Raw genomic sequence first — 26,895 nt, forward strand, 5'->3', positions numbered from 1 at the left:
CCAGGGACCCCCGGAAGGTGTGGGTGGTGGGAGCAGAGGGAGCAGACGGTGGTGGGGTGGGATGCTTGGAGGGGCATCAGTACCAGATGGTGCAGGGTCTAGAAGGGTGGGGAAAGAATGGGCACACATTCTAAGTCATCTGGGTAGCCAGTGGGGCATTGAGGTGGGCGGCATGACGCTGCTGAGGTTTTAACAATCTCCAGCCCCTGGGTGGAGGCAGGGTGGTCTCGGGGGATTCTAGTGGTGGGCAGAGGCAGTCAGGAATAGAACCGGACTTGGGGGTTGAGTATGGGGTAGCTGTGTCGGGGGTCCCCAGGACCACCCCCAACCTCAGTGATTCAGCAGGAGGACTCAGGATTAAGCTATTACAGGGAAAGGATATGAAGCAAAATCAGCAAAGGAAAAAGGCACCTGGGAAAAGTTTGGAGGAAACCAGGTGCAGGCTTCCAGCGTCCTCCCCTGGCGGGGTCACACAGGACATACCAGACTCCTCCAGCATCACATCACGATGAAGCGTGTCAAATGTCATCCACCAGGGAAGGTCGCTAGAGACTCAGCGCTCGGGGTTTTTATTGGGGGCTGGTCGCAGAGGTACCCTCTGCCTGGCACATACCCAAACTCCCAACTCCCCAGCAGATAGCAGGTTTTCAGCATAAATATTCTTTGCAGGAGCAGTGAGTACCTCTTGCATTTTGGGGACTGGCAAGAACCCTCCCAGAATCCTACTTCCCAGATGCCAGCCAAGGGCCGACCTGGCAAATAGGTGTTTCTAAGCAGAGCAGCCTCGACAGTAGCTGGTTTCTTCACAGCGGGGAAGAGTTGAACGGTTTGTCTTGTGTGGGAAGCTGACTTGAGATAATCTGGTGGCTCCTGCATTCGTTCATCTACCAGACGAAGTGGAGCATTTATGGACTGGCACGGCGTTAGAGGAGGGGCATGGAGCGGTAAAAGGAAAAGTCCAGGCTTGTTCTTTCAAAGCTTACATCCGTTTAGGGCGACCAAAAAACAACGAGATACCGCTTACAAATAGGAAAGGGCCGTGAAGAAAGGGAGAAGGTCCTTTTAGAGAAGAGAAGGGTTTCTGGACACTGGGGAGTTCCATTTAAGTGGCACAAAAAGAAAAGGAGGACCTAGGAGTTAGCCTTTTTGGAGCCAGGGTGGGAAGTGAGAGGTTTGGGGGGTGAGGATTCCATGTAGAGATATTGTCACATTGATTTTTAAAAATTTCTTAAATTTTTGATTTTTTTTCAAACTTTATTTCAAATTCAAATAATAAACTAACAGACAAAGGGCAGCTCAGCAAGTTTTGGAAGCGTTACTTCTAAAAAGTTCTGCCCAGGCACTTTTATCTCATCTAATCCTAAAAACAAACTTAATTGTTCCCCAGTGTTCAAAAAGAAACACAGATGAGCACAGGTTGGTTAAATGACACCAACAAGGCCTTGTTAATGAAGAAGAGGAAGAAGAGAAGAAAAGGCTTAACCATATTCATATCTCATAAAACCAAACCCTGTCTTCTTTTTTAGATCTTTAGGACTGATACATACCTTCTTTGCTTTTGCTACAGAAAGGTTGCAATATTGTTAACTCTAGTCTATAAATTACATTAATTGTATTTTTCCCATGTATCACCATTTTTTTTTTTTTTTTTGAGGTATTGGGGCTGGGGATTGAACTTGGAACCTTGTATATGGGAAGCCACTGCTCACCTACCGAGCCACATCAACTCCCTGATTTGGTTTTTTCATTTATTTGCTTGTCGGTTCTTTTTTTTTTTTTTTTCAGGAGGCACTGGGAACCGAACCCGGGGCTACCATGTGGGAAGCAGGTGCTCAACCTGCCCCACATGTATCACCATATTTTTTAACAAACATCTTGTAGTAGGACTTTCCTGTATTTATTATTAGCCACAATCCTACCACCAAAATCACTGATATACTTTCCCTATATTATCCTCCAGCTATCCTCCAACTAACCTGAACCTCCTTAAATTACCCATTTCAGCCTCGATCACATCCATAAATCAAGTGTTTGTTATACTCATTATAATGTGCTACTCCCGACTCCGTCCATTACCACTGATTTACAATCGCCCTTTTTAAACGTTCTCCATACATCTAGCACCAGCTGCCCCATATCAGCCCGCGTTCTGTCTCCCACCTACTTATACACTCCAGAGTCCAACTCCATAACGAGTTTTAAAGATTCATTAATAGGTCTGTCGGGTGCCAGAGAGGGGTGAGATTTCCACTGTGAGCAGCTGGAGGCAGGGATGTTGCTTCATGAGATGGGGACAGCGGGGAAAGAGTGAGCTTTGGGAAGAAGATGACGAGCTCATTTGGAAAAGTTTCACTCGTGGACCCTTAGACGCTCAGGTGGAGAAATCTGAGCCAGTCGTTGGTAAATTTGCTGCCGTATCCCAGTCCCATAAACTGGGAGGCTCAAAACAACAGACATTTATTTTCTCACCTTTCTGGAGGCCACGTGTCTGAACTGAGTGTGTCGGCAGGGCTGTGCTCTGGGAGGCCGCCTTCCTGGCCTCCTCCAGCTCCTGGAGGCGCCGGGAGGTCCTGGGCTTGTGGCTGTCCCCCCCCTCCAGTACCTGCCTCCGTCTTTGAGTTATACCTTGTGTCCAGAGTCCCCTCTTCTTATAAGGACACAGTCATTGGATGTGGGGCCCACCCTACCCCAGTGTGAGCTCACCTTACCTTGGTGACATCCTCAGAGACCCTCTTGCTAAATAAGCTCGTGTTTGGGGTATTAGGACTTGAACGTGGCTTTTTGAGACGCCATTCAATCCACTAAAGAGGGACAAAGCGGTAGAATGGTAGCTGGAGGGCAAAGTGGGGTCAGAGATCAGATGTACTTGAGTTTAAATACCCAGGGGAAAGGCCCATCAGTAGGCAGGAGATGTGGCCAGGGAGCCGGTGGCTTGTTGGGGACAGGAGAGGAGAGTGGTGGGGATGCGGGAAGGCTGAGGTCTGGAGGCAGAAGGGTAAAGACATGTGCCTCTGACCGGCAGGGTCATGGGTGGTAGCCATTTGTCCCTTCTTGTGGTGAGTCCTTGGGTCCATACCAGCCCTGCAGATTGGAGGCAGTGGAAGGGGCTGAGCAGCTATGGGGGAAAGCTGTCCAAAGGCTGTGTCAGTGCTGGGGGCAGGAGCTTCACAGCTTCAGGGTCTGCTGGTGAATTCAGATAGTGGCTCCTGGGATGTGGGATGGAGGGAACGTGTGTGTGTGTGTGTGTATGGGTGCATGTGTCTGTTTATGCATGTGTGTTTGTTGCAATGTGTGTGCATGTGTTTGTATGGATGCCTATGTGTTTATGCCTGTATGTGCATGTCTGTGTATGCATGTGTGTACATGTGTGTGTCTGTGTGCATGTGTGTATGACTGTGTGTACCTGTGTGCATGTGTGGTTACGGGGTGGGGCAGCCTCCAGGCCTGCGCGTGTGCACACGGGGCAGGCACACACTCCCACCCTCACGTCTTCCCTCCTCTCCTCCAGCTCAGCCTGCTCAGCTGCCCACCTGTCTCCAGGGGAAGGGCACAGAGGTAGAAGCATTGGCTCCTGGGTTGCTGACCACCTGTTTGCAGGTAAGTTTGAAATCCTTCTTGCTCCAGCAGGACATTGCTGGGCCTGGAGGCTGAACTTGTTCTCTTCCTGGAGCTTCTTGACTGGTCTCCAGATTCTGGGCTCTGGACCTCTTGAAGCGGGTGGGAGGGAGCCTGGAAAACGATCCTGTTCCCTCATTCAGACTCTCCCCATGTGTGTACGAGTGCAATATTCTTCTCAACATCGGGAATGGAAACTGTCCTTGTTTTAAAGATTTATTTTTAAATAAATCCCCCCTGTTGTCTGCTCTCTCTGTCCATTCACTGTGTGTTCTTCTGTGTCCGCTTGTATTCTTGTTATGTGGCACTGGGAAACTGTGTTGCTTTTTTTTTTTTTCATCATCTTGCTGCATCAGCTCTCTCTGTATGTGGTGCCACTCCTGGGTGGGCTGCGCTTTTTCTGCATGGGGTGGTTCTCCTTGCGGGGCACACTCCTTGCGGGTGGGGCACCCCTATGCGGGGGACACCCCTACGTGGCACAGCACTCCTTGTACACATCAGCGCTGCGTGTGGGCCAGCTCATCACACAGGCCAGGAGGCCCTGGTTTTGAACCCTGGACCCTCTATATGGTTGGCGGATGCTCTATCAGTTGAGCCACAATTGCTTCCCTGTTTTAAAGTCTTTTTGATCTCATTGAACAAACAGATATTTGTCCTGCCTGCAACATACTCAGATCTCCTGCACCTGGAGCTAGAGGGGAATAAAACTGGAAGGGCTTTGTGGCTAGTTGTTGAGCGAGAGGTTTTTATCCTTGACAAAGTAGAGGCCTTTGAAACCACACCTCCTGATGCTGTCAACGCAGGGAATGAAGAATAGACAGAGTACTCCTGAGGCCTGAAGCAAGGAGGAGATCCTGGGAGACCTCAGAACCCAGCCTGAAAGTCCTGAGCACGGGGACTCCCTTCCCCAGCCCTGCCAGCCCCACTGTCCTCTTGTATCTGCCAGTGAGGGGTGGTCCCTGGCTGATTTGGAATGGGTATGCCATTTTAGGAATCAGTCACCTTTGAGGACGTGGCCGTGGTGTTCACCCAGGAAGAGTGGGTGTGTCTGGACCCTGCTCAGAGGAGCCTGTACAGAGATGTGATGCTGGAGAACTACAGGAACCTGGCTGCAGTGGGTAAGGCTGGCCCCTCACTCTGGTCACTGACCCAGCACCCACAGGTTCCAGGAACCATGCTGGTTCAGGGAATAGAGAGGTGAAGAGGAAGAGGAGTTACAGTTTAGTGGCTTCCCCATGGAAATGAAGATCCAGCCTGTTGGAGAAGAACGGCGCTCACTGGGACACGGAGACTGATTGCAGGCAGAAAGTTTATTGGGAAGTTCTCCCAATGGAGGGGGTCTGAAGAATAGACTTCAGCCCACTCCTGGAAGGGGGAGAGTTGCATTTATACAGAACTTCCCTAGGTGGGGAAATGACAGTTGGTGGGAGGGGGCTGAGGGTCTGAGTGAGGGGCAGGGTCCAATAGGAAGCCCTAGAGGTGGAAATTTTCCCTTGCGTGGCTAGAGGGTAGTGGGTTAGGGAGTTAGGTTTTCTTGGAATGCTGGCGGAGCGGGTGTTTCTTCGATCTGTAGTGAGTAAAGGGTTTTTTAATCTCCCTTTGATATGCAGGTAGTGAAGGTTTCCATTTCTCTCAAATATGCAGGTAGTGAAGGCCTCCATCTCCCTTTACTCCCGTCTCTACGTGGTGTCTTTGTCTGACCTTTGGGGAAGTGCCGTGCCCTCAGACCCATAGGCTTATGGAGGAGGGGGTTTGCCTTTCCCCAGTGCACATGGGGGAACTGAGCTACAGCTTGTTAATTATTGCAAACCTCTAACACAGCCTCTGCCCTCTCTTTCTCAATGGTTAAACGCCAGCTTCTGGGCTTCTCCAATGTGTACTTGAGCTTGGCTCTGGGTTCCTGGGACTGGAGAACCGCAGTGTCATCTGAGACCCAGTCAGGGAGCTTGTATTTTATCTTCTTAATGAAAGAGATTTACTACGTTCATCAGAATTGAGGCAGGCTTGTTTTGCTTCTCCTACCTCCAGAACCCCATAAAGACATCAGAATATTGCCTCTAGTTTTGTGGAAGGGCCCTGACTTCCCCTATCTTGTTCTTTTCCCATAAACAGGATACCAACTATGCAAATCCAGTATGATTTCCCATTTGGTGCAAAGAGAAGAGCTGCTGTGGAACACCAAGAGAGGAATCTTCCAAGGAACCTGTTCAGGTGGGCACCAGACAGATAAGAATCCCTGTGGATAGCTCTGGTCGGTAAGGAGAGCATTAAATTTGGAAATTGTCCACCAGGTAAACATTTCCAATGCCCTTGATTGAGAAGACTGGGACTGTTTGATGTGTACTCCTTTAACACATTTTGCTTTCTTTCTTCATTTTCCTTTTTATCTTTATATACTTTACTCTGGTTTTATAGAAGACCTATCCTGCTTCCTCGTTCCACTTAATATTTCAATGAATATGTTTTATCTAGTTCCTCTCACTATATGATCTTGCTGATAGTTTTTTTCAACATCAGTCCTAATCTTCATCAGATTCTTAATATATTATCTACCCTTTCCATTTCTTGTTTCTATGATTTCATAACTCTTCACATGACCAGACACCTTAACATTTTTCTTTATTCTTTGATGCATTCCTCCCCTTCACAGTTTCTTCCCATATTTAGGGTCAGTATTTGAAAAAAAATCCTTATGTGTAATGCTTGCTTTTTCTGTTGTCTTGATCCCACAGTTCCTTTCTCTGTGTACTTAATTTTTCCCCACTAATTCGTTTCAGGATCTCAATTTCAACCCCCAGAGTCAATTCCTACCCAAAACATTTTTGGAATGATACCGTCCATTGGCGTGGAAAGGGTAAGGTTCACAATGAATTATTGTTGGAAAAGTGTGGGGTTGCTGTAAGTTAGAAAAGTAGCACAAAAACCATGAGAGGGCTTTAAGAAAGTAGTGCTCACCCAAGAGAACTCAGCTTCTTGGGAGAGAGTCTATGAAGGTCATGAGTTGGGTGAAAATTCTAAACATACATCAAGACTCTGTCTTCACAGATTTCCCACATGTAGCCATTTTCATAAATGTGGCTCAGGTATCAAGAATTAAAACTTGTAGTTTTAAACCTTTCAGAAAAACTCTCTATCTGAGAAGCTTCATGAAAGTAATGAAACAATAGAACCTTTTGCCAGAGTGTCCACCTTGTTCAGTTTGAGAAAACTCGGGATAGAAACAGTACAGATGTACTGAAAATGGTAAAAAATTCAAATGTACAAATGTTTCTTTTTTTATACACAAAATTCACATGGGGGAGAGTATCTTTGTATGTAACAAAGTCTTTGGTCTTCATGGATTCCTTACCTGACAGGAGCAACCTTCACCCAGAAAACAACTCTGTAAACGTAGTGAATTGAGTAAGCCCTTTAACAGCATTGAATCTTTTCTTCAGTTCCAGAAAATTCATATTGGAGAGGACCCCTGTGCATGTAAAGAAAGTGGAAAATGCTTCTTCCCAAGTGCCCACCTAATTGTGCCTGAGAAAATTCATAGCGGGGATAAAACCTATGCATGTACTGAATGTGAAAAATCATTCAGATACAGCTCTGACCTTATTCGGCATGAAAAAACTCATACAGCAGAGAAATGCTTCGAATGCCAAGAATGTAGAAAAGCCTTCAAGTATTCCTCAAATCTCAGGCGACATATGAGAATTCATACTGGAGAGAAACCCTTCGAGTGTAATCAGTGTGGAAAAACCTTCACAAGGAACTTTAACCTGATTTTGCATCAGAGAAACCACACAGGAGAGAAACCTTATGAATGTAAGGATTGTGGGAAAGCTTTTAATCAACCTTCATCACTTAGGAGTCATGTCAGAACCCACACCGGAGAGAAACCTTTTGAATGTAGTCAGTGTGGGAAAGCCTTCAGGGAACACTCATCTCTGAAGACACATATGCGAACTCACACTCGAGAGAAACCTTACCAGTGTAATCAGTGTGGGAAACCCTTCCGGACGAGCACACATCTCAACGTGCACAAGAGAATACATACTGGGGAGAAACTTTACGAGTGTGGTACTTGCGGTCAGGTCTTGAGTCGTCTTTCAACTCTTAAGAGTCACATGCGAACTCATACTGGAGAGAAGCCCTATACGTGCCCGGAATGTGGGAGAGCCTTCAGTGAACCCTCATCCCTTCGGAAACATATAAGAACTCACACTGGCAAGAAGCCCTATGCATGTCAGGAATGTGGACGAGCCTTTGGCCAATCTTCCCACCTTATTGTGCATGTGAGAACCCATACTTCAGGGAAACCCTATGAATGTAATCAGTGTGAGAAAGCCTTCAGGCATAGCTCTTCACTTAGTGTGCACAAAAGGATTCACACTGGGAGAGCAAATGTTATGAATAGTGGCTTTCCCTTATCAGTGTCTCATTCGTATGGTGGACCCCTTGCTAATTAATTTCCAATTTTTAAAAATGTAAACATTCAGGGCTATAATTGTTTTATCTACTACTCTTTGACCCACACCACATGCTTTGGTATATAATATTTTCATTTTGGTTTAATTCTAAATATTGTCTTAATTTCCATGATCATGTATTCGTGAGTTTGGAATTAGATTTTTAATCACAATAAACAGATGCATTTTTATTGAGGTATAATTATTTATATGAAATGTATAAATCTTAAGTTACAGTTGGATCAGTCTGATGTATACATATAAGTAACCAACACCTCATTCAAGATTATAGAGCATTTCTATTATTCTGGAAAGTTCGTTGCATGGATGTGGATGTTTTTTTGGTTCCTTTTTCATATTGGATTCTAATTTAATTTCATTGTATCAGAATATGTGGTTTTTATGTCACTGAATTATAAATGTTCATTGAGATTTACTCTTTGGTCTAGTGAGTTATATACTCCTAGATGCTTTCCCAAATTTCCCCTTTATTTTCTTACAAAAGAATTTGGGTTTTGTTTGTAATGTGCACTATTGAAAAAACCTACATCTCCCAGGCCTTCTTGCAGCTATGGGAGTCCCTGCTCCTCTCAGTTCTGGCCAGTATGAGAACTACTGACTGTGGCTCTGGAAAGCTGTTGGAAAGGAATTGGCTTGATCTCTCCACTTACTGCTTTTGTAAAGGCAGACATGATGTCCAGAGCTAGAGGAGCCATCCTGTGAGCAAGAGGATGGAATCCATTGGCTGAGAAATGTGTGGCCAGAAGTCACAGTGGTCCTGTCTCTGCCATGGTCACTGTGTATGGCTGCACCAGCCCTGAACTGTTTATTTCTGGATATCTTGTTAAGTGAAAAAGAAAAGCAAACACTTTTTACTGGTGCAAGACACTTTCTGTGTGTGTCTGTGTGTGTGTGTGTGTCTAGGCAGGAGTGTTTGTTATAGCTGAATGCAGTCCCTAACTGATACACTTAGTAGGTGATCAAGTTTTATAGATGTTTCAAGTGTGATTGAAATCATGTACGATATTGTACATAGATCCACTAGACCAAGCATATTGTTTGTGTTAAAAAAAAACTCACAAATTTGTAAATATTAGTCTCTGATTTATCATTTACTGAGAGAAGTATGTTAATCTCTCCCACCCTGTTTCTGGATTGCTGAATAATCCTTCTAATTCCTTCAATTAAAAATTTTTATATATTATGAAACAATGGAATTAAATGCAAACATTTTAACATTCTATATTTCCAAAGAATTGTTGCTTTTATTCTTAAAAGGTGACCATCTTTCTCCCTAGCAGTGGATACTCAACTATTCATTATAATAACAGCAAATAGTTATTTAGAGCTTACTAGTAATGTAGACTAGTTGTTCCCTAAGGTTGTGCCTTTTAAGTTATTTTAGTCCTCATAATGACACATCAAGGGAGGTGTTATTATTATCCCCACTTTAGAGATGAGGAAGCAGAGGCCTAGCAAGTTGAGGTGAGTTACTCGGTGTCACCCAGAAAATAATAAGTGGAAGATTTCAGGGCTGGAAACCAGATGGTCTGACTTGCCAGGTCCATGCTTTCAACCACTCTGCTTCACTGCAGCGGGGTCTTCTCCCTTCTTACTGTTTCTACAGGGTTCATTTAAAAAAATTTTATTAGAGAAAGAAGTCATGCAAATGTGCAAGAATTCCCATCCACCACCCCTCCACCAACACTTCACATTTTTTTAAGATTTATTTTTTATTTATTTATCCCCCCCACCTTGCCACTTGCTTGCTGTTTGCTCTCTCTGTCCATTTGCTATGTGTTCTTCTGTGTCTGCTTGTCTCCTTTTGTTGTATCATCTTGCTGTGCCAACTCTCCACGGGCATGGGTGGTTAACTCTCCATGGGCTCAGGCCAGCTTGCTTTCACAAGGGGGCCCTGGGAAGCAAACCCAGGGCCTCCCGTATGGTAAACGGGAGCCCAATCAGTTGATCCAGATCCACTTCCCAACACCTTATATTTTTATGGATCATTTGTTACAGATTATAAAAGAACATAAGACTGTTACCACTAACTTTGGTCTATAGTGTACATTTTGATATATTTTTTCCATACCCCCCTAGTATTAACACAGTACTTCTTTACCTTTGATAGAAGGTAACTATTACTGTTACCTATTACTGTTAACTATTATCCTAAATTACATAAATTGTTTTCCCCATGCATCTCCATAGTCTTACCACCTTGTAATGATGTACATTGGTTCTAGTTCATAGAAGAATATACTTGTATTTGTACTGTTAATCACAATCTCATCCACCTCTGGGTTCCCTGTGTTATTCAGTCCCTATATTATTCTCTAGCTTTCTTTCAGTTGACATTTGCATTCCTAGACTATCCCTTTCAGCCACAATCGTATTTATAAACCAGTTGTGTTAGTTATATTCATTATAATATGTTTCCATCAACTCTATTTCTACGTTTTTACAGTCAAGCTAATTAAAACGTCTATATACATTAAGCATCAGTACCCCTTCTCAATCCTCATCTTGTCTCCTAGTAAGCTATACCATTGGTTTTAAATCAGTGTACTTATTCTTCGCATTTACTTAATACTAGTGAGACCATACAATATTTATCTTTTTGTGTATGGCTTATTTCACTCAGCATAATGTCTTCAAGCTTCATCCATATTATCAAATGTGTCCCAATTTCATTTATTCTCACAGCAGCATAGTATTCCATTGTATGTTTATACATTTATACATTGTCTTTACCCATTTATCAGTTAATGGATACTCGAGTTTCCATCTTTTGGCAATTGTGAATAATGCTGCTATAGTCATCGGTGTACAAATGTCTGTTCACATTAGTTTTCAGTTCTTCTGGATATATTCCTATTAGAGGGATTGCTGGATTATATGACAGTTCTATATTTAGCTTCTGAAGAACCACCAAACTGTCTTCCACAGAGGCGGTACCCATTCTACACTCCCACCAACAGTGAAAGAGTGTTCTTATTTTTTCGCATCCTCTCCAGCACTTACTGTTTTCTGTTTTTCTAGTAATGGCCATTCTGTGAGGTGCAAGATGATATCTTACTGTAGTTTTGATTTGCATTTCCCTTATAGCTAGTGATATTGAACATTTTAAAAAATGTGCTTTTTGGCCATTTGTATTTCCTCTTTGGATAAGTGTCTACATCTTTCCCCTATTTTAAAATTGGATTGCTTGCCATTTTATTGTTGAGTTGTATGATCTCTTTATATATAGCATGGAAATCAAATCCTTATCAGATATGTGGTTTCCAAACATTTTCTCTCATTGAGTGGACTGCCTTTTCACCTTCTTGACAGAGTCCTTTGAATCACAAATGTGTTTAAGTTTGAGGAGGTCCATTTATCCATTTTTCTCTTTTGTTGCTTATGCTTTTGACATAATGTTTAAGAATTCACTACTTAGCAGGTCTTGAAGATGTTTCCCTACATTTTCTTCTAGGAGCTTTATGGTTCTAGCTTGTGTATTCAGGTCTTCAATCCATTTTGAGTTAATTTTTGTATATGGTATGAGATAGGGGTCCTCTTTCTTTTGATTATGGATATTCAATTCTCCCACCACTATTTTTTGAATAGAATGTTCTGTCTCAATTGGATGGGCTTGACAGCTTTGTCAAAAATCACTTGACCATAGATGTGAGGGTCAGTATCTGAATCATCAATTCAGTTTCACCAGTACTATGGTATTTTGTTGTTGTTGTTTTTTTTAACACTTTTGCTAGGTAATGTGATTTAAAATCCAGAAGTGAGAGTCCTCTAACTTCCCTTTTAACATATTTCTGGATATTCAGGCCCCTTACCCTTTGAAATAAATTTGATAGTTGTGCTTTCCATCTCTCAAAAAGGCTGGTAGAATTTTTTTGGGATTGCATTAAATTTGTATACCAATTTGGGTAGAGTTGACATCTTAATGACACTTAGTCTTTTTTTTTTTTTTTTTTTTTTTGATACTTAGTCTTGACATCCAGGAATATGGAATCGTTCTTCCATTTATTTAGGTCTTATTTGTTTTCTTTTAGCAGTAATTGTAGTTTTCTGAATATAAATGCTTTACATCCTTCGTAAAGTTTATTCCTAAATATTTGATTCTTTTAGTCACTATTGTAAACTGAATTTTTCCTGACTTACTTCCTCCTCAGATTGCTCATTACTATTGTATAGAAACACTACCAATTTTTGTGTGTTAATCTTGATCCTGCCTCTCTGCTGAACTCATTTATTAGCTCTGGTATGTTTGTTCTAGATTTTTCAAGACTTTTAGGTATAGGATCATGTCATCTTGACTAGTGAAAGTTTACTTCCTTTTCAATCTGGACGTGTTTTATTTCTTTTTCTTTTCTTATTGCTCTAGCTAGAACCTCTAGAACTATATTGACCAACAGTCATGACAGTGGCCATCTTAGTTTTCTTCCCAGTATCAACAGGAAAGCTTCCAGACTTTTGCCATTGAGTACAATGTGGGTTTATCACATATAACCTTTATTATGTTGAGAAAGTTTCCTTCAGTTCCTATCTTTTAAAATATTTTTATCAAGAAAGGTTGCTGTATTTTGTCAAATGCCTTTTCTGTATCAGTGGAGATGATTATGTGATTTTTCTTCTTTGATTTATTAATGTGATATATTATGTTGATTGATTTTCCTGTGTTGAACCATCATTGCATGCCTGGTATAAAATACAGAGTTCTTTTGTGTTAAAATTTTTTTTAAATTGAGGTGTAACTTACTCAAAGTAAAGTAGATAACTATTAATGTACACCTTACTAAATTTTATATATGTCTATACTCATTTAACCACCACCTAAATCTAGATAGAAAATACTTCATCACTCTAGAAAGTTCCCGTGTGCCCCTCTCCAGTCAATAGCCTTCTCCCCCAGAGGTACCGTATCACCATAAATATTTTTCCTTTTCATATAAATGGAACTATACAGTATAACTTCTTGTGTCTATCTTTTTCACTTACTGTAGTGTCTGTGGAATTAATCTCTGTTGTTGTATCTACCGTATTTTACTCCTTTTTATTGCTGTGTAGGATTGCTTGAATGTGCTGAAATGAAGAAAAAAAATCCATTCTTCTCTCTGTGGACCCTTGGGCTCTTCCCACGTTCTGGTACACTGAATAAACCTGCTGTGAATATTCTTGTACTGTCTTACTGTGCACATACATACACATTTCTCTTGGGTATGTGCTAGGAGCGGAATTGCTGGGTCATTGGATAGACACATCCTTAGGCCCACTTTCAGCTTTAGTAGAAATTGCCAAGCCATTTCCCAAAGCATTTGAAACACTTTATACTTCCACCAACAATGAAGTTTCATTTGCTCATCTTTGCCAACACATGGAATTATCAGTCAATATAATTTTAGCTGTATTCATGTGCTTTCTCGTTGGGTGTTAATTTGCATTTCCTAATGAGTAGTGATGCTAGGGTAGATAGTTGCAACTGTGGTCACAATAATTCCATCTCTCTGTGTACATCTCTTTGCAGTGTGATGCTACCATGTCTATCAAGAGGTGGAATTTATTTCCCCACCCCTTGGATATGAGCTTGGTCATGTGTCTTGCTTTGGCCAACGGGATATTAACAGACATGACACAAGCAGAGGCGTGAAAATTGCATGTGGGATTTAGACTCTTGAGAGCAAGGTGTGACGAAATCTGGACCAGCCTCCTCAAGGATGAGACCACATGAGAGAGAGGCTCAGCTGATGGGGTGCCAGAGATGGGGTGAGGCCATCTTCAACAGTCCAACCCCTGGCAAGGCATCGGATGACTGAAGCCGCAATCGAGCCCCCCACCATAACTGCTAACTCAGGATCATAAGCACACGAAAATGCTGCTTTAAGCCACTGGGTTTTGGGGTGTTTTTATTTTTATTTATTTATTTTAAAGATTTATTTATTTCTCTCCTCTTCCCCCCCACCCCGGTTGTCTGTTCTCTATTTGCTGTGTCTTCTTTGTCCACTTCTATTGTCAGCGGCACAGGAATCTGTTTGTTTTTGCTGCGTCATCTTGTGTCATTTCTCTGTGTGGGTGGCACCATTCTTAGGGAAGCTGCATTTTCTTTCACGGGGCGCACTCCTTGCGCTTGGGGCTCCCCTATGCGGGGACACTCCTGCGTGGCAGGACACTCCTTGAGCTCATCAGCACTGCGCATGGCCAGCTCCACACGGGTCAAGGAGGCCCGGGGTTTGAACCGCGGACCTCCCATGTGGTAGACGGACGCCCTAACCACTGGGCCAAGTCCTCTTCCCTGAGGTGTTTTTTTTTTTTTTAATTTTATTTTATTTATTCATTTTTAAAAAAATATTACATTAAAAAAATATGAGGTCCCCATTTACCCCCACCGCCCCCACCCCACCACTCCCCTTGGGGTGTTTTTAATGCAGCAATAGCTAACTAACACAGGAGTTAGTATCAGTAAGTGATGTGTTGCTGTAATGAAACCTTAAAATGCAGCGCTGACTTTGGAACTGGGCAGTGAGAAAGTATCTGTAAAAGGGATGAGGACATTCTAAGAAGAGGTTAGAAAAAAGGTTACCCAAGTCAAAATAGCCCCTCCCCAGCATAGACGCCTCCCGGAGCCCACCCTGCAGGAGGAGAAGTGCCAAGGGGGCCCTGGGCGGGCCCCCATCCCTGCTGCCCTCCACTTTCCCTCCATGCAGTCCACAGGGTCGGGTGCAGAAATGTCGGGGCCACGGGCAGGAGATGTGAAAGCAGGTTGCACCTCCGAGCCACCGAGTGGGTCCACATCTGTGTGTGTGTGTGTGTGTGTGTGCGCGCGCGCGCTCTAGGGTCTGTTTCCACCGCACTTTACTGCCTCCTTCCAGCTGCCCGGCCAGTTCCTGGAAGAGCCCTGGGCCCCGCGCTGCCCCCCGCCCCACTCCCGCATAAAGACCTGCCCCCGGGCGTCTGCACAGCTGCCCCTGTGCCGCGACGAGAGCCGGGCTGCGGCGGGACCATGGGAGGCCCACGCCGATTGGCGCTTCTATGTGAGACGGCGGGGACCCTCTGGGAGGGGCGCCGGGAATCCCCAGCAGGACCCGCCTCCCCACCCGGCGGTTCAGCGGGGGCGGAGGAGTGCGCAGTGCGGCTGGAGGGGCGCGCCGAGGCAGCCACCTGCTCGGCAGCCGCGTGCGCTCAGGGACAGGGACTGCGGTGCCCGGGGACTCCCCTGTCCTGGCGGGGACCCCGAGGCTCTTCCAGCTTGGAGGAGGCTGCTCGCTACTGGGGGTAAAACAGCAGCTTCCTTTCCGGTCCTGTTTGGGCGCCTTCGAGACCCCGCCTACGGAGGACGCCTGGCAGAGGACCCACCCAGCCCAGGCGAGAAGACGGGGAGAAAACGAGCCCGGCTTGGGGATGGGAACCTCACCCCCTCTCCATTCTCCCCTGCCCCAGTCCCCTCTGTCCACCGAATTCTTCCTGAGCCTTTTCCATGCCTCAGCTACCCTTTTTGTACAATGGCCCCTGCCTCCTAGGATTGCCTTGAGCAGTCAAGGAGTCATCTGGGGCAGCGGACTTGGCCCAGTGGTTAGGGCGTCTGTCTACCACATGGGAAGTCCGGGGATCAAATCCCGGGCCTCCTTGACCCCTGTGGAGCTGGCCCATGCGCAGTGCTGATGCGCACAAGGAGTGCCATGCAGTGCAGGGGTGTCCCCCATGTACGGGAGCTCCACGCGCAAGGAGTGCACCCCATAAGGAGAGCCACCCAGCGCGAAAGAAAGTGCAGCCTGCCCAGGAATGGTGCCGCCCACACGGAGAGCTGACACAACGAGATGACACGACAAAAAGAAACACAGATTCCCGTGCCACTCTCAACAACAGAAGTGGACAATGAAGATGCAGCAAAAAGACACAGAGAACAGACAACGGGTGGGGCGGGGGGGGGGGGGCTCGGTAAGGGGAGAAAAATCACTCAATCAATCAATCTTCAAAAAAAAAAAAAAAAGGAGTCACCTGGGACTTTAGGGGAAGGGAAGGAATTGAGCCAGACCAGGTGCTGCATGGAAAGGCCATTTTGTGGTGTGTCCTGAAAAGAAGACCTGGATTTCAGCTGAGGGGGAAACTAGCTAAGTCCTGTGGTGAAGAGGAAGAAGAGAGGGTGGTGAGGTGAGAGAGGCACCAGCGGCTGGGCTGGACTGGGGCATCCTGGGTCTCAGTTTACCCCTGCTGGTGTTACCCTAAGCATCGCTATTTGCAAAGAAGGACCCACCTGCTCTGGCATCACAAAGGAGAATCACGCCTCTCAGTGTGAGAAGGTGATTTATTGTGAGTGCACAAGTGAGGAACTGGGGGAATTGCCCCTAAACCAGTTAGAAGTGAGAACGGAGCTAGGCAGAAGGGGGCTGAGTTTGGACGTGGGGCTCAGCAGTTGGGGAACCTCCAGTAGTTCACGCCCTTCCATAGCCCCCTCAAGCTGCACCCACAGTGAGCCACCCCAGGATTCCCCTGGAAGCCCCCTCCAGGGGGCAAATGTGGGCACCTGGGTGGTGAGTCAGTCCCTCCTCTGGCCCAGGAATGACTCACGTCTGCCCTCATTCCCTCCCAGCCCCCATCCTTCCACCCACAACATCCCTTAGGGTCTCCCTGGATTATGGAGTCCACACTAGTTCCAGCACTCCCAGCTCCACTGACTCCCCAAATCCCTCCCCCTCCTCCTGCCACTGAGGCACCCTCTTCCCTCCCTCCCCTACTCATGTTCCCATCCACACTCTTTTCTGAGTCGTTCTTTCTCCCTCTGTTTCATTCTGATTCTTTTTCTGTCCCCTCTTGCCATCTCTTCATTCTGTGGGTTCCCTATTTCTTTTCTATCACTGTCTTAACCTCTGACTCTCTGTCTCTTATTCCATCTCCTTCTCTTTTTTTTCCTTTCATAATTGAGATTTTATTAGTTGTCTTAAAGATTAGCCCACATACATTATGAATAATTTGTACACAATTCTTACTGTATGTGATATTTAGGCTCATTCATGTGTCAGCTTGGCCAGTTTATGGTATCCAGTAGTTTGGTCAAACAAGCACTGGCCTAATTGTTACTGTGAGCACTTTTCATGGACTTAAATCATCCATAAGCTGATTGCATCTATGACTGATTACAATCAACTGAGGAGCTTGCCATCAGCAATGAGTGATGTCTCATTCAATCAGTTGAAGGCTTTAAAAGGAGAAGTGATTTCACATCCAGAGAGAGAATTCCCATCTCTACTTCTGTCAGGGTAGGCTGCATGCTAGGCACAGAACAACTCTCAATGAATTCAGGAAGATTGAAATTATACAAAGTAATGTCTCAGACCACAGTAGAATGAAGCTGGAACTCTGTAAGTGATAGAGAACAAGATTAGGCACAAAGATAAGGAAGTTGAACAACACCTTCTTGGACAAAGAGTGGGTCAAAGAGGAAATTGCAAGGAGGTGGGGCAAGATGGTGGCTGAGTGGGCGCACCTGATATTCTCTCCTGCAAAGAAGCGGCTGGGCAGCATTGGAAATTCTTTGGGACCAGGCTGTTTTGGGATTTTGCAGGGCAGGAGGTGTCTGGACATCGATTGGGTGGGAAGGTTACAGAGAAAATTCGTCTATAAGATAAAATTGAGGCTCTGTTACATGGAGGTGGAGGCTGCGCATGGGATGCTCCCTCCTGGGGTGGGCGGAGCCGCGGCACCGATGCTGCAGTGGTGATTCCTGGAGGCTGTGCGGTACTAGGGAATTCATAAGCCCTGAGCGGGCTATTGGGGGGCTAACAGGGCAGGAGGCTTTTGCAGACTGATGTGGGGAGACAAACAGGAGTTTTATTGCGAGGCGGGGAATTTTTGATTGTGGACACAAATAGTGCTTCCGGCTAGAGCCCCGCCCCCCCAAGGCCGGCTGCCGATCTCCAGTGGCCTTAAAGTGCTCGCAATAAAGAGACATCACCAGGAGGCTGTTTCAGGGACTGGCAGGGTGGGAGATGTCTGGAAGTCGATTAGGGGAATATTTTGTGAAGCGTGGGAATTTCGGTTTCGGACTCTGATGTCAGTGTTTCCAGCTGGAGCCCCTCCCCACGGGCCTGGCTACTGATCTGCAGCATCATTAAATTGTCTGCAGTGTAGAGGCGCCCCCAGGTGGCCGTTTTGGGGGCTTACAGGGCAGGAGGTCTCCTGAAGTCGAATTGGTGATACAGCCACAGAAGAGACCCGAGAGGGTGAATTACGGGGTTCTGACACATAGGTCAGAGTTTGTGGATGTGACCTCCCCCATAGGGCTGGCACCCAGCTGTGGGATCCCTGAAGGCTGTGTTGCACTGCGGTGCTCCCAGGCTCCCTGTTAACCAGATTTGAGGTTGCCAGGTCTGAGTCCCCTAAACCCTGGTGGCACACACCCCAGAGACTCACACCTCTTGAGTCTGCAATATCACAGATTTCCATCCCTGAATCCACCACGCCCTGAGGTCCATCTGAAATCCTTGAATGTCCTAGCCCTCAACGTTTGTGTTTTTTCTTTTTTGTTTTGTTTTGTTTTTATTTTTATTTTATTTTTTATTTTTTATTGTCCTGATTGCTAACATTGCATTATCTCCTAGTCTTTTCTCCCATCGTATCCCCCAAAGTCTTTTTTTTTTTTCTCTCTGGTCCCTCATTTTCTTCTTATTTTATTTTATCTTAATTATACAATAGGTGATGTAGGGAACACCTCACATTTGCTGGGTTTCCTCATCCTCCGTTGCTTCATTTCTGTGTGAATTGATTTTGGCAACCTACACTATCCCCTTTCCCCTACATCTTGATATCCTCCATCATGTACTGTCTCTCCTATATTCCACCTCCCTTTCTTTGATCCCCAAAGTGTCTAACTCTTAATTTCTAATACCTTTGTTTTGTTTTCTGTCTTTTATCCACTCTCGAAACTATTGCCTTTCTTTTCTCTTTCCCTCTCTCACAAAAACACTAGCTTTTTAATTCATAGCATATTCCTCCCATATTCAGTCGACTACCTCATTATAGGTACTCTACCTATTGCTATAGGTCTACACAACTTACACGAATCTAATATTCATCCTCCCAGATCTCATATTGTTGCTCTGTTAACATTTATCACCAATACTAATTTACACATTTTCCTTGCTTACACAATTGCCTTTCCCTGGCCCTAATACTTTCTTTCAAAGTGAACTCAACCAGCAATAAGAAGTAAGAATAAGAAGAACAAAGTGATAAAGAGAAGCTATAACATGCAAAAACAACAGCTAATTAATCCCCAAGACTAGACAAAGAAGCTAAGGAACTGATTAAACCCGTCAAGATAAAGTGATGACCAGACAGCAACAAAAATTTACAAAACAAAACAGTAATCAGGAAAACATGGCTGAATCCAATGAACACACTAAAAACCAGGAAGGGGAGCAGAACTTCACATAAGTAATTAAAGATCTCAGAACATATATCACCAACAAATTTAATGAAGTAAGGGAAGAGGTTAACAATATGAAGACAACACTTGGAGGGGAAATTGCAGACATATGCAAAAAGATAACAGATATGATGGGAATGAACACCACAGTTCAAGAAATCAAAAACACACTTGCAGCAAATAACAGCAGATTAGAAGAGGCAGAGCAGAGAATTAGTGATATGGAAGACAGTACATTGGAAATCAAACAGATAGTAGAATTGATCGATAAAAAGATAGAAAAAATCCAGCTAGGACTTAGGGACCTGAATGACAATGCAAAATGCTCAAACATATGTATTATATGAATCCCAGAAGGAGAAGAGAAGGGAAAGGGATCAGAAGGAGTGTTGCAGGAAATAATGGCTGAAAACTTCCCAAATCTACTGAAAGAGACAGATGTACATATCCAAGAAGCACAGCTCACCCCAAACATCATAAACCCCAATAGGCCCACCCAAGACATATACTTGTCAAATTATCCAATGCTCAAGACAAAGAGAAAATTCTAAAAGCAGCAAGAGAAAAGAAAACCATCACATACAAGGGAAACTCCTTAAGATTAAGTGCTGATTTCTCATCTGAAACCATGGAGGCAAGAAGGAAGTGCTATGATATAGTCAAGGTACTAAAAGAAAAAAATTTCCAACCAAGAATACTCTATCCAGCCAAACTAGCATTCAAAAATGATGGAGAGTTCAAAATATTCACAGATAAACAGAAATTAAAAGAGTAAGCCAGCAAGAAACCTCCCCTTCAAGAAATTCTAAAGGGAGTTCTGCAGGAAGAAAGGAAAAAACAGGACAGGCAGTGTTGGAGGAGAGTGTAAGAGCAACAAAATAGACAAAGAGAGAAGAAAAAAACAAACAAAATATGACAAACACGAGTCCAATCAAAATATGGCTAACACCAATAATTCCTTGAAAGTAATAACACTGAATGTCAATGGATTAAACTCACCTATCAAAAGATTCAAACTGGGACATTGGATAAGGAAATATGACCCATCTATATGATGTCTACAAGAGACACATCTTAGACCTAGAGACTCATGGAGACTGAAAGTGAATGGTTGGAAAACAATCTTACAAGCAAACAATAACCAAAAAAAGGCAGGAGTAGCGGTATTAATATCAGACGAAATAGACTTTAAATGCAAAACCATTGTGAGAGACAAAGAAGGGTACTACATATTAGTGAAAGGGGCAATCTGTCAAGAAGAACGAACAATCATAAATATTTATGCTCCTAACAAAGGCGACTCTAAATACGTGAGGCAAGCGCTGGAAAAACTAAGTGAAAGAATAGATGCATCTGCAATTATAGTGGGGTATTTTAACACACCCCTATCAATTCTGGACAGAACATCTCAAAAGAGAATCACTAAAGAAACAAACTATTTGAACAGTATATTAGAGGAGCTGGATCTAATACACATATACAGACCATTACACCCAAAGACAGCAGGATATACATTTTTCTCAAGTGCACATGGATCATTCTCCAAGATAGACCATATGCTAGGCCACAAAGAAAGGCTTAATGAATTCAGAAAGATCAAAATCATACAAAATAATATTTCTGACCACAGTGGAGTGAAGCTGGAAATCTGCAAGGGCCAGAGGCCCAGATTTCACACCAAGATATGGAAATTAAACAGCACACTCTCAGAAAAACTGTGGGTCAAAGAGGAAATCTCAAAAGAAATCAACGACTACCTTGAAACAAATCATAATGATAACACAACATACCAAAATTTATGGGATGCAGCAAAAGCAGTTTTGAGAGGGAAATTTATAGCCATAAATTCATACATCAAAAAAGAGGAAAGAGCAAAAATTGAAGAACTAAATGCACATTTGGAGGAATTAGGAAAAAAAACATCAAAATAATCCCACAGGAAGAAGAAGGAAGGAAGTAATAAAGATAAGAGCAGAACTAAATGAAATAGAAAATAAGAAAGCACTTGAAAAGATAAACAAGACCAAGAGCTGGTTTTTTGAGAAGATCAATAGAATTGACAATCCTTTAGCGAGAATAACAAAGAAAAAAAGAGAGAAGATGCAAATACACAACATAAGAAATGAGAAAGGATATATCACCATTGATCCCACAGAAATAAAGACTATCATAAGAGGATACTTTGAAAAACTATAGTCCAACAAAAATGACAATTCAGAGGAAATGGACAAGTTCCTAGAAACACATAAGTAGCCGATGTTGGCAAAAGAAGAAATTGATGATCTCAACAAACCAATCACAAGTAAAGAGATAAAATCAGTCATTAAAAACCTCCCAACTAAGAAGTGCCCAGGGCCAGATGGCTTCACAGGTGAATTCTACAAAACATTCCAGAAAGAACTAACACCAATCCTGCGGAAAGTCTTCCAAAAAATTGAAACAGAAGGAACATTGCCTAACTCCTTCTATCATGCCAACATTACCCTAGTACCAAAGCCAAACAAGGACACCACAAGAAAGGAAAATTACAGACCAATTTCTCCAATGAACCTAGATGCAAAAATACCTAACAAAATAGTTGCTAATCAAATGCAACAACACATTAAATGAATTATGCACCATGACCAAGTGGGATTCATTCCAGGTATGCAAGGATGGTTCAACATAAGAAAATCAATCAATGTAATACACCATATAAACAGATTGAAGGAAAAAAACCACATGATTATATCTATAGATGCAGAAAAAGCATTTGAAAAAATACAGCACACTTTCTTGATAAAAACACTCCAAAAGATTGGAATACAAGGAAATTTTTTGAACATGATAAAGAGTATATATGAAAAACCTATAGCCAACATCGTTCACAATGGAGAAATCCTAAAATCCTTCCCTCTAAAGTCAGGAACAAGACAAGGATGCCCACTGTCTCCCCTTCTATTTAACATTGTCTTAGAAGTACTTGCTCGAGCACTGAGGCAAGAACCAGATATAAAAGGCATTTGAATTGGAAAGGAAGAATTCAAAATTTCATTATTTGCAGATGACATGATCCTATACATAGAAAACCCTGAGAGGCCTATAACAAAGTTTCTAGAACTCATAAATGAGTTTAGTAAAGTCGCAAGTTATAAGATCAATGCGCAAAAATCAGTAGCATTTCTGTACACCAATAATGAGCAAGATCAGGAGGAAATCAAGAAACAAATACCATTCACAATAGTAAATAAAAAAATCAAATATTTAGGAATAAATTTAACTTAAGATGTAAAAAACTTATACACTGAGAACTATACAAGACTGTTCAAGGAAATCAAAGAAGACCTAAATAAATGGAAGAATATTCCTTGTTCATGGATAGGAAGACTAAATATTATTAAGATGTCTATCCTACCAAAGCTGATCTACACATTCAATGCAATCCCAATAAAAATCAACACAGCCTTCTTTAAGGAACTAGAAAAGCTAACTATAAAATTTATTTGGAAAGGAAAGAGGCCCTGAATAGCCAAAGACATATTGAAAAAGAAAAACAAAATTGGAGGAATCACACTACTGGACTTGAAAACATACTACAAAGCTACAGTAGTGAAAACAGCATGGTATTGGCATAAGGAGAGACACACAGACCAATGAAATCGTATTGAAATTTCTGATAAAGAACCTCATATATATAGCCATATAATATTCGATAAAGCCACCAAACCCTCTGAACTAGGAGAGAATGGCCTGTTCAACAAATGGGGCCTGGAGAACTGTATATCCATATGTAGAAGAATGAAAGAGGATTACCATCTCACACCTTATACAGAGATCAACTCAAGATGGATCAAAGACCTAAATATAAGAGCCAAGACCATAAAGACCTTGGAAAGCAGTGTAAGGAAACATCTACAAGACCTTGTAATAGGAAATGGCTGCATGAACTTCACACCAAAAGCACGAGCAGTAAAAGAACAAATAGATAAATGGGACTTCCTCAAAATTAAAGCCTTCTGCACCTCAAAGGAGTTTGTCAAGAAAGTAAAAAGGGAACCCACACAATGGGAGAAAATATTTGGCAACCATATATCTGATAAGAGACTTATTACTTGCATTTACAAAGAACTCCTATATCTTGAAAATAAAAAGATAAACAACCCATTTAAAAAATGGGAAAAAGATTTAAACAGACACTTCTCCAAAGAAGAAATACAAATGGCTAAATGCACATGAAAAAATGCTCCAAATCTCTAGCTACCAGGGAAATGCAAATCAAAACTACAATGAGATACCATCTTACTTCCATAAGATTGGCAGCTATGAAAAAAACAGAAGAATACAAATGCTGGAGAGGATGTGAAGAAAGGGGAACACTCATCCACTGCTGGTGGGAATGCAGAAGGATCCAACCATTCTGGAGGACAGTTTGGCAGTTTCTCAAAAAACTAACTGTAGATTTGTCATATGACCCAGCAATTCCACTGCTGGGTATATACCCAGCAGAACTGAAAACAAGGACACAAACTGATATATGCACACCAATGCTCATAGCAGCATTGTTCACAAAAGTTGGAATCAACCCAAATGCCCATCAACAGATGAGTGGATCAATAAAATGTGGTATATACATTCAATGGAATACTACTCGGCTGTAAGAACAAATACACTACAAACACACATGATAACATGGATGAACCTTGAGAACCTTATGTTGAGTGAAGCAACCCAGGCATTAAAGGACAAATACTACATGACCTCAATGATATGAAATAAGGAAGTTGCCTCAGAGAGCTAGAGACTGGAAGACAGACTCACAGGAAATCGGGGGGTAGAGGAAGTATGTAAGCTGACATCTACATGGGTGAAATATATTATAAGCTGGTGGTAAGTATGTACACAAGGAAGAGATAAAATGGGGGCATAGTGTTAGCTTTGGGTGGGACTTTGCGGGTTTGAGGGGGCTAGGGATGGGCAGATGGGCAATAATGTCAAAGAAATTTTGGGGAGAGGGGCAACATACGAACATAGGAGATTGTCAGGTGTTGGTTGAAAATAAAATGCTGAGAAAACCTTTTCAAAATATAATTAGGAAAGTTACCTGTTTACAATACTCAAAGGGGATAATCTGACGCAGTACAGACTCCTAGGGAATATCTGAATGCTCATTTTGCCAGAGTGGGTTATACCATTGGGTAGAGACCCATATAATGAGAGTGAAGGTAGACCCACATCCTGGGGAGGACTAATGCCATCAATAGAGGGAACTGTATCTCCTCAGAGAAAAGGTGGCTCCCAGGGCATTAGGGCAGTTGAGCAAGTCAAGTCCTCAACACTGTTGAAAGTATCACTGAACATGGCTCCTCAAGAAATGAAGATTGACTGTCACTGCGGGGCCCAAGGAGAGGGGGAAATAGATATTTTGGAACCAAAGTAAATGTGAGGGCAAAAGAAGTGTTTCACAAGAGTACACAAGGATGGATATAAAACATGTAATATTACACCAAAAACATATAGGGGATGACAGACTAATAATGTAAACCATAATGTAAAACATAGGATAAATTAAAAACTTAGAAAACTGTATAGCCTAAAGTATGAACTGCAATGTAAACACAAATGTCACCTTGTTTGAAAGCTATTGTCTCAATATCTGTACATCAGTTTCAGTAAATATGATATGAATAAGTTAAAAGATTATCACTGTGGAAGGGAAAAGGTTTTATAATGGATATGTGGGAGTACTGTATATTGTATAGATGAATTACTGTGACTAGGGCTCTTGTGAAGGGAACCTCAATAATTAGGAAAAAAGAAAAGAAAAAGATAGGATGTAGAATTTTTCCAATTCAATATGTATTCTATATCTAACCTTTAAACTCATCGCTATATTCCATTTTACTATTAAGGGAACCTGACATTATATTGGGCTTCACTTTTCAGGAAGTTTTGGATCACAGAGTGGTTCAACAATGGCAGCGGAGGAATACTGGTATGGAATGTTTTTGACAGGCGATATATGGTTGACAGGGAGTTATACAGGGCATGTGTCCAGGGTGCATGGAAATGTTTGGATATACTCATAGTGGAAACAATTAAAAAAAAAACAACTGGGGGGGTACTGGGTTCCTGGCCAGGTGGGGGCTCTGTCATGGTCCCTAGGGGAGCAGTGGCAGTCCCCCAGGTGCAACAGTAAGGACCAGGAAGGAATGAGGGTCGAACAGTGAGCCCCTGATACTAATGACTATGCTTGTGAGCCTATACACCTGAAATAAGAACAAGGCCTAGAGCAGCACTGTGCCTAAGAGTTCCCTCCTGACAACCTCTGTGTTACTCAAATGTGGCCAGTCTCGAAGCCAAACTCAACATGTAAATGCAATGCCTTCCCCCTAGCATGGGGCATGACACCCGGGGATGAGCCTCCCTGGCACCGAGGGATCACTACCAAGTACCAGCTGATGACGTAACTAGAAAACGACCTTGAATTAAAGGTTCAATGTGGACCAGCAGAATATCCCTGTCTACATATAATAACAGGAGTTAAAAATGCTGTTTCACCTAAATTAAGGGGGAAATGGAAAGGACAAATGAGTTCATACGGCTATTAGTCTCTAAAAAAGAGTCTGGAGGTTGTCAGAAGGATTGCCCTTATGCAAAACTGAGCAGAGTCTAAGAGACAGATAAAGTAGATACAACCCCAGGTATTGGTCCTTTTGAGGGCTAAAAGGACCCACAGGTTCTATGATCATGGCAGATGGGGTTCACTGCCATGCCAGTTGGCCCTTCTTTGGAGCTGGTGTTTCTGTGTGATGGAGCTGGACTCAGATGGGATCTCTTTTCACAAGACTTTCATGCTACTTTACTGGAATTGTAGTTGGTGCTGGGGCTTAAGATATATCTAGGTTCTTCAATTTTTGCTCTTTCTTTTTTGATGAATTAAAAAGCTAGTGTTTTTGTGAGTGAGGGAAAGAGAAAAGAAAGGCAATAGTTTCAAGAGTGGATAAAAGACAGAAAACAAAGCAAAGGTATTAGAAATTAAGAGTTAGACACTTTGGGGATCAAAGAAAGGGAGGTGGAATATAGGAGAGACAGTAGATGATGGAGGATATCAAGATGTAGGGGAAAGGGAATAGTGTAGGTAGCCAAAATCAATTCACACAGAAATGAGGTAGCGGAGGATGAGGAAACCCAGCAAATGTGAGGTGTTCCCTGCCGCACCTATTGTATTATTAAGATAAAATAAAATAAGTAGAAAATGAGGGACAAGAGAGAGAAAAAAAGAAAAAGAGAAGAAAGAAAGAAAGAAAAAAGTGGTGGGTAAAGGGAGGGGAACAAGTAGGGAAAAGAAAAAAAGATATAGAACAACCACAACAGCAACAACAAAAAAGCCCCCCTAAATAACTGAAAAAAAAAAAAAAAGACTTTGGG

At 42.9% G+C, this 26,895-nt stretch overlaps 1 protein-coding gene across 7 annotated transcripts in view; it reads left to right on the plus strand.

Moving 5' to 3' along the window:
- The window catches only part of ZNF333 (zinc finger protein 333), a 34,669-nt gene extending 20,808 nt beyond the window's left edge, over nucleotides 1–13,861 (plus strand). For 6 of the 7 annotated variants that reach the window (XM_071212769.1, XM_012530626.3, XM_023582792.3 and 3 more), the window contains 5 exons: nucleotides 3,509–3,597; nucleotides 4,607–4,733; nucleotides 5,728–5,826; nucleotides 6,393–6,469; nucleotides 7,053–13,243. In XM_071212769.1, the coding sequence (XP_071068870.1) occupies nucleotides 3,509–3,597; nucleotides 4,607–4,733; nucleotides 5,728–5,826; nucleotides 6,393–6,469; nucleotides 7,053–8,069 (1,409 nt within the window). In that variant the 3' untranslated portion in view covers nucleotides 8,070–13,243. Of the gene's footprint in view, nucleotides 1–3,508; nucleotides 3,598–4,606; nucleotides 4,734–5,727; nucleotides 5,827–6,392; nucleotides 6,470–7,052; nucleotides 13,244–13,593 lie in introns of those variants that run through there. The other variant, XM_071212770.1, reaches the window with a different exon arrangement.
- Nucleotides 13,862–26,895: the final 13,034 nt, after the last annotated feature.

Source organism: Dasypus novemcinctus, chromosome 30 (genome assembly GCF_030445035.2).
Source record: "Dasypus novemcinctus isolate mDasNov1 chromosome 30, mDasNov1.1.hap2, whole genome shotgun sequence".
NCBI lineage: Eukaryota > Metazoa > Chordata > Mammalia > Cingulata > Dasypodidae > Dasypus > Dasypus novemcinctus.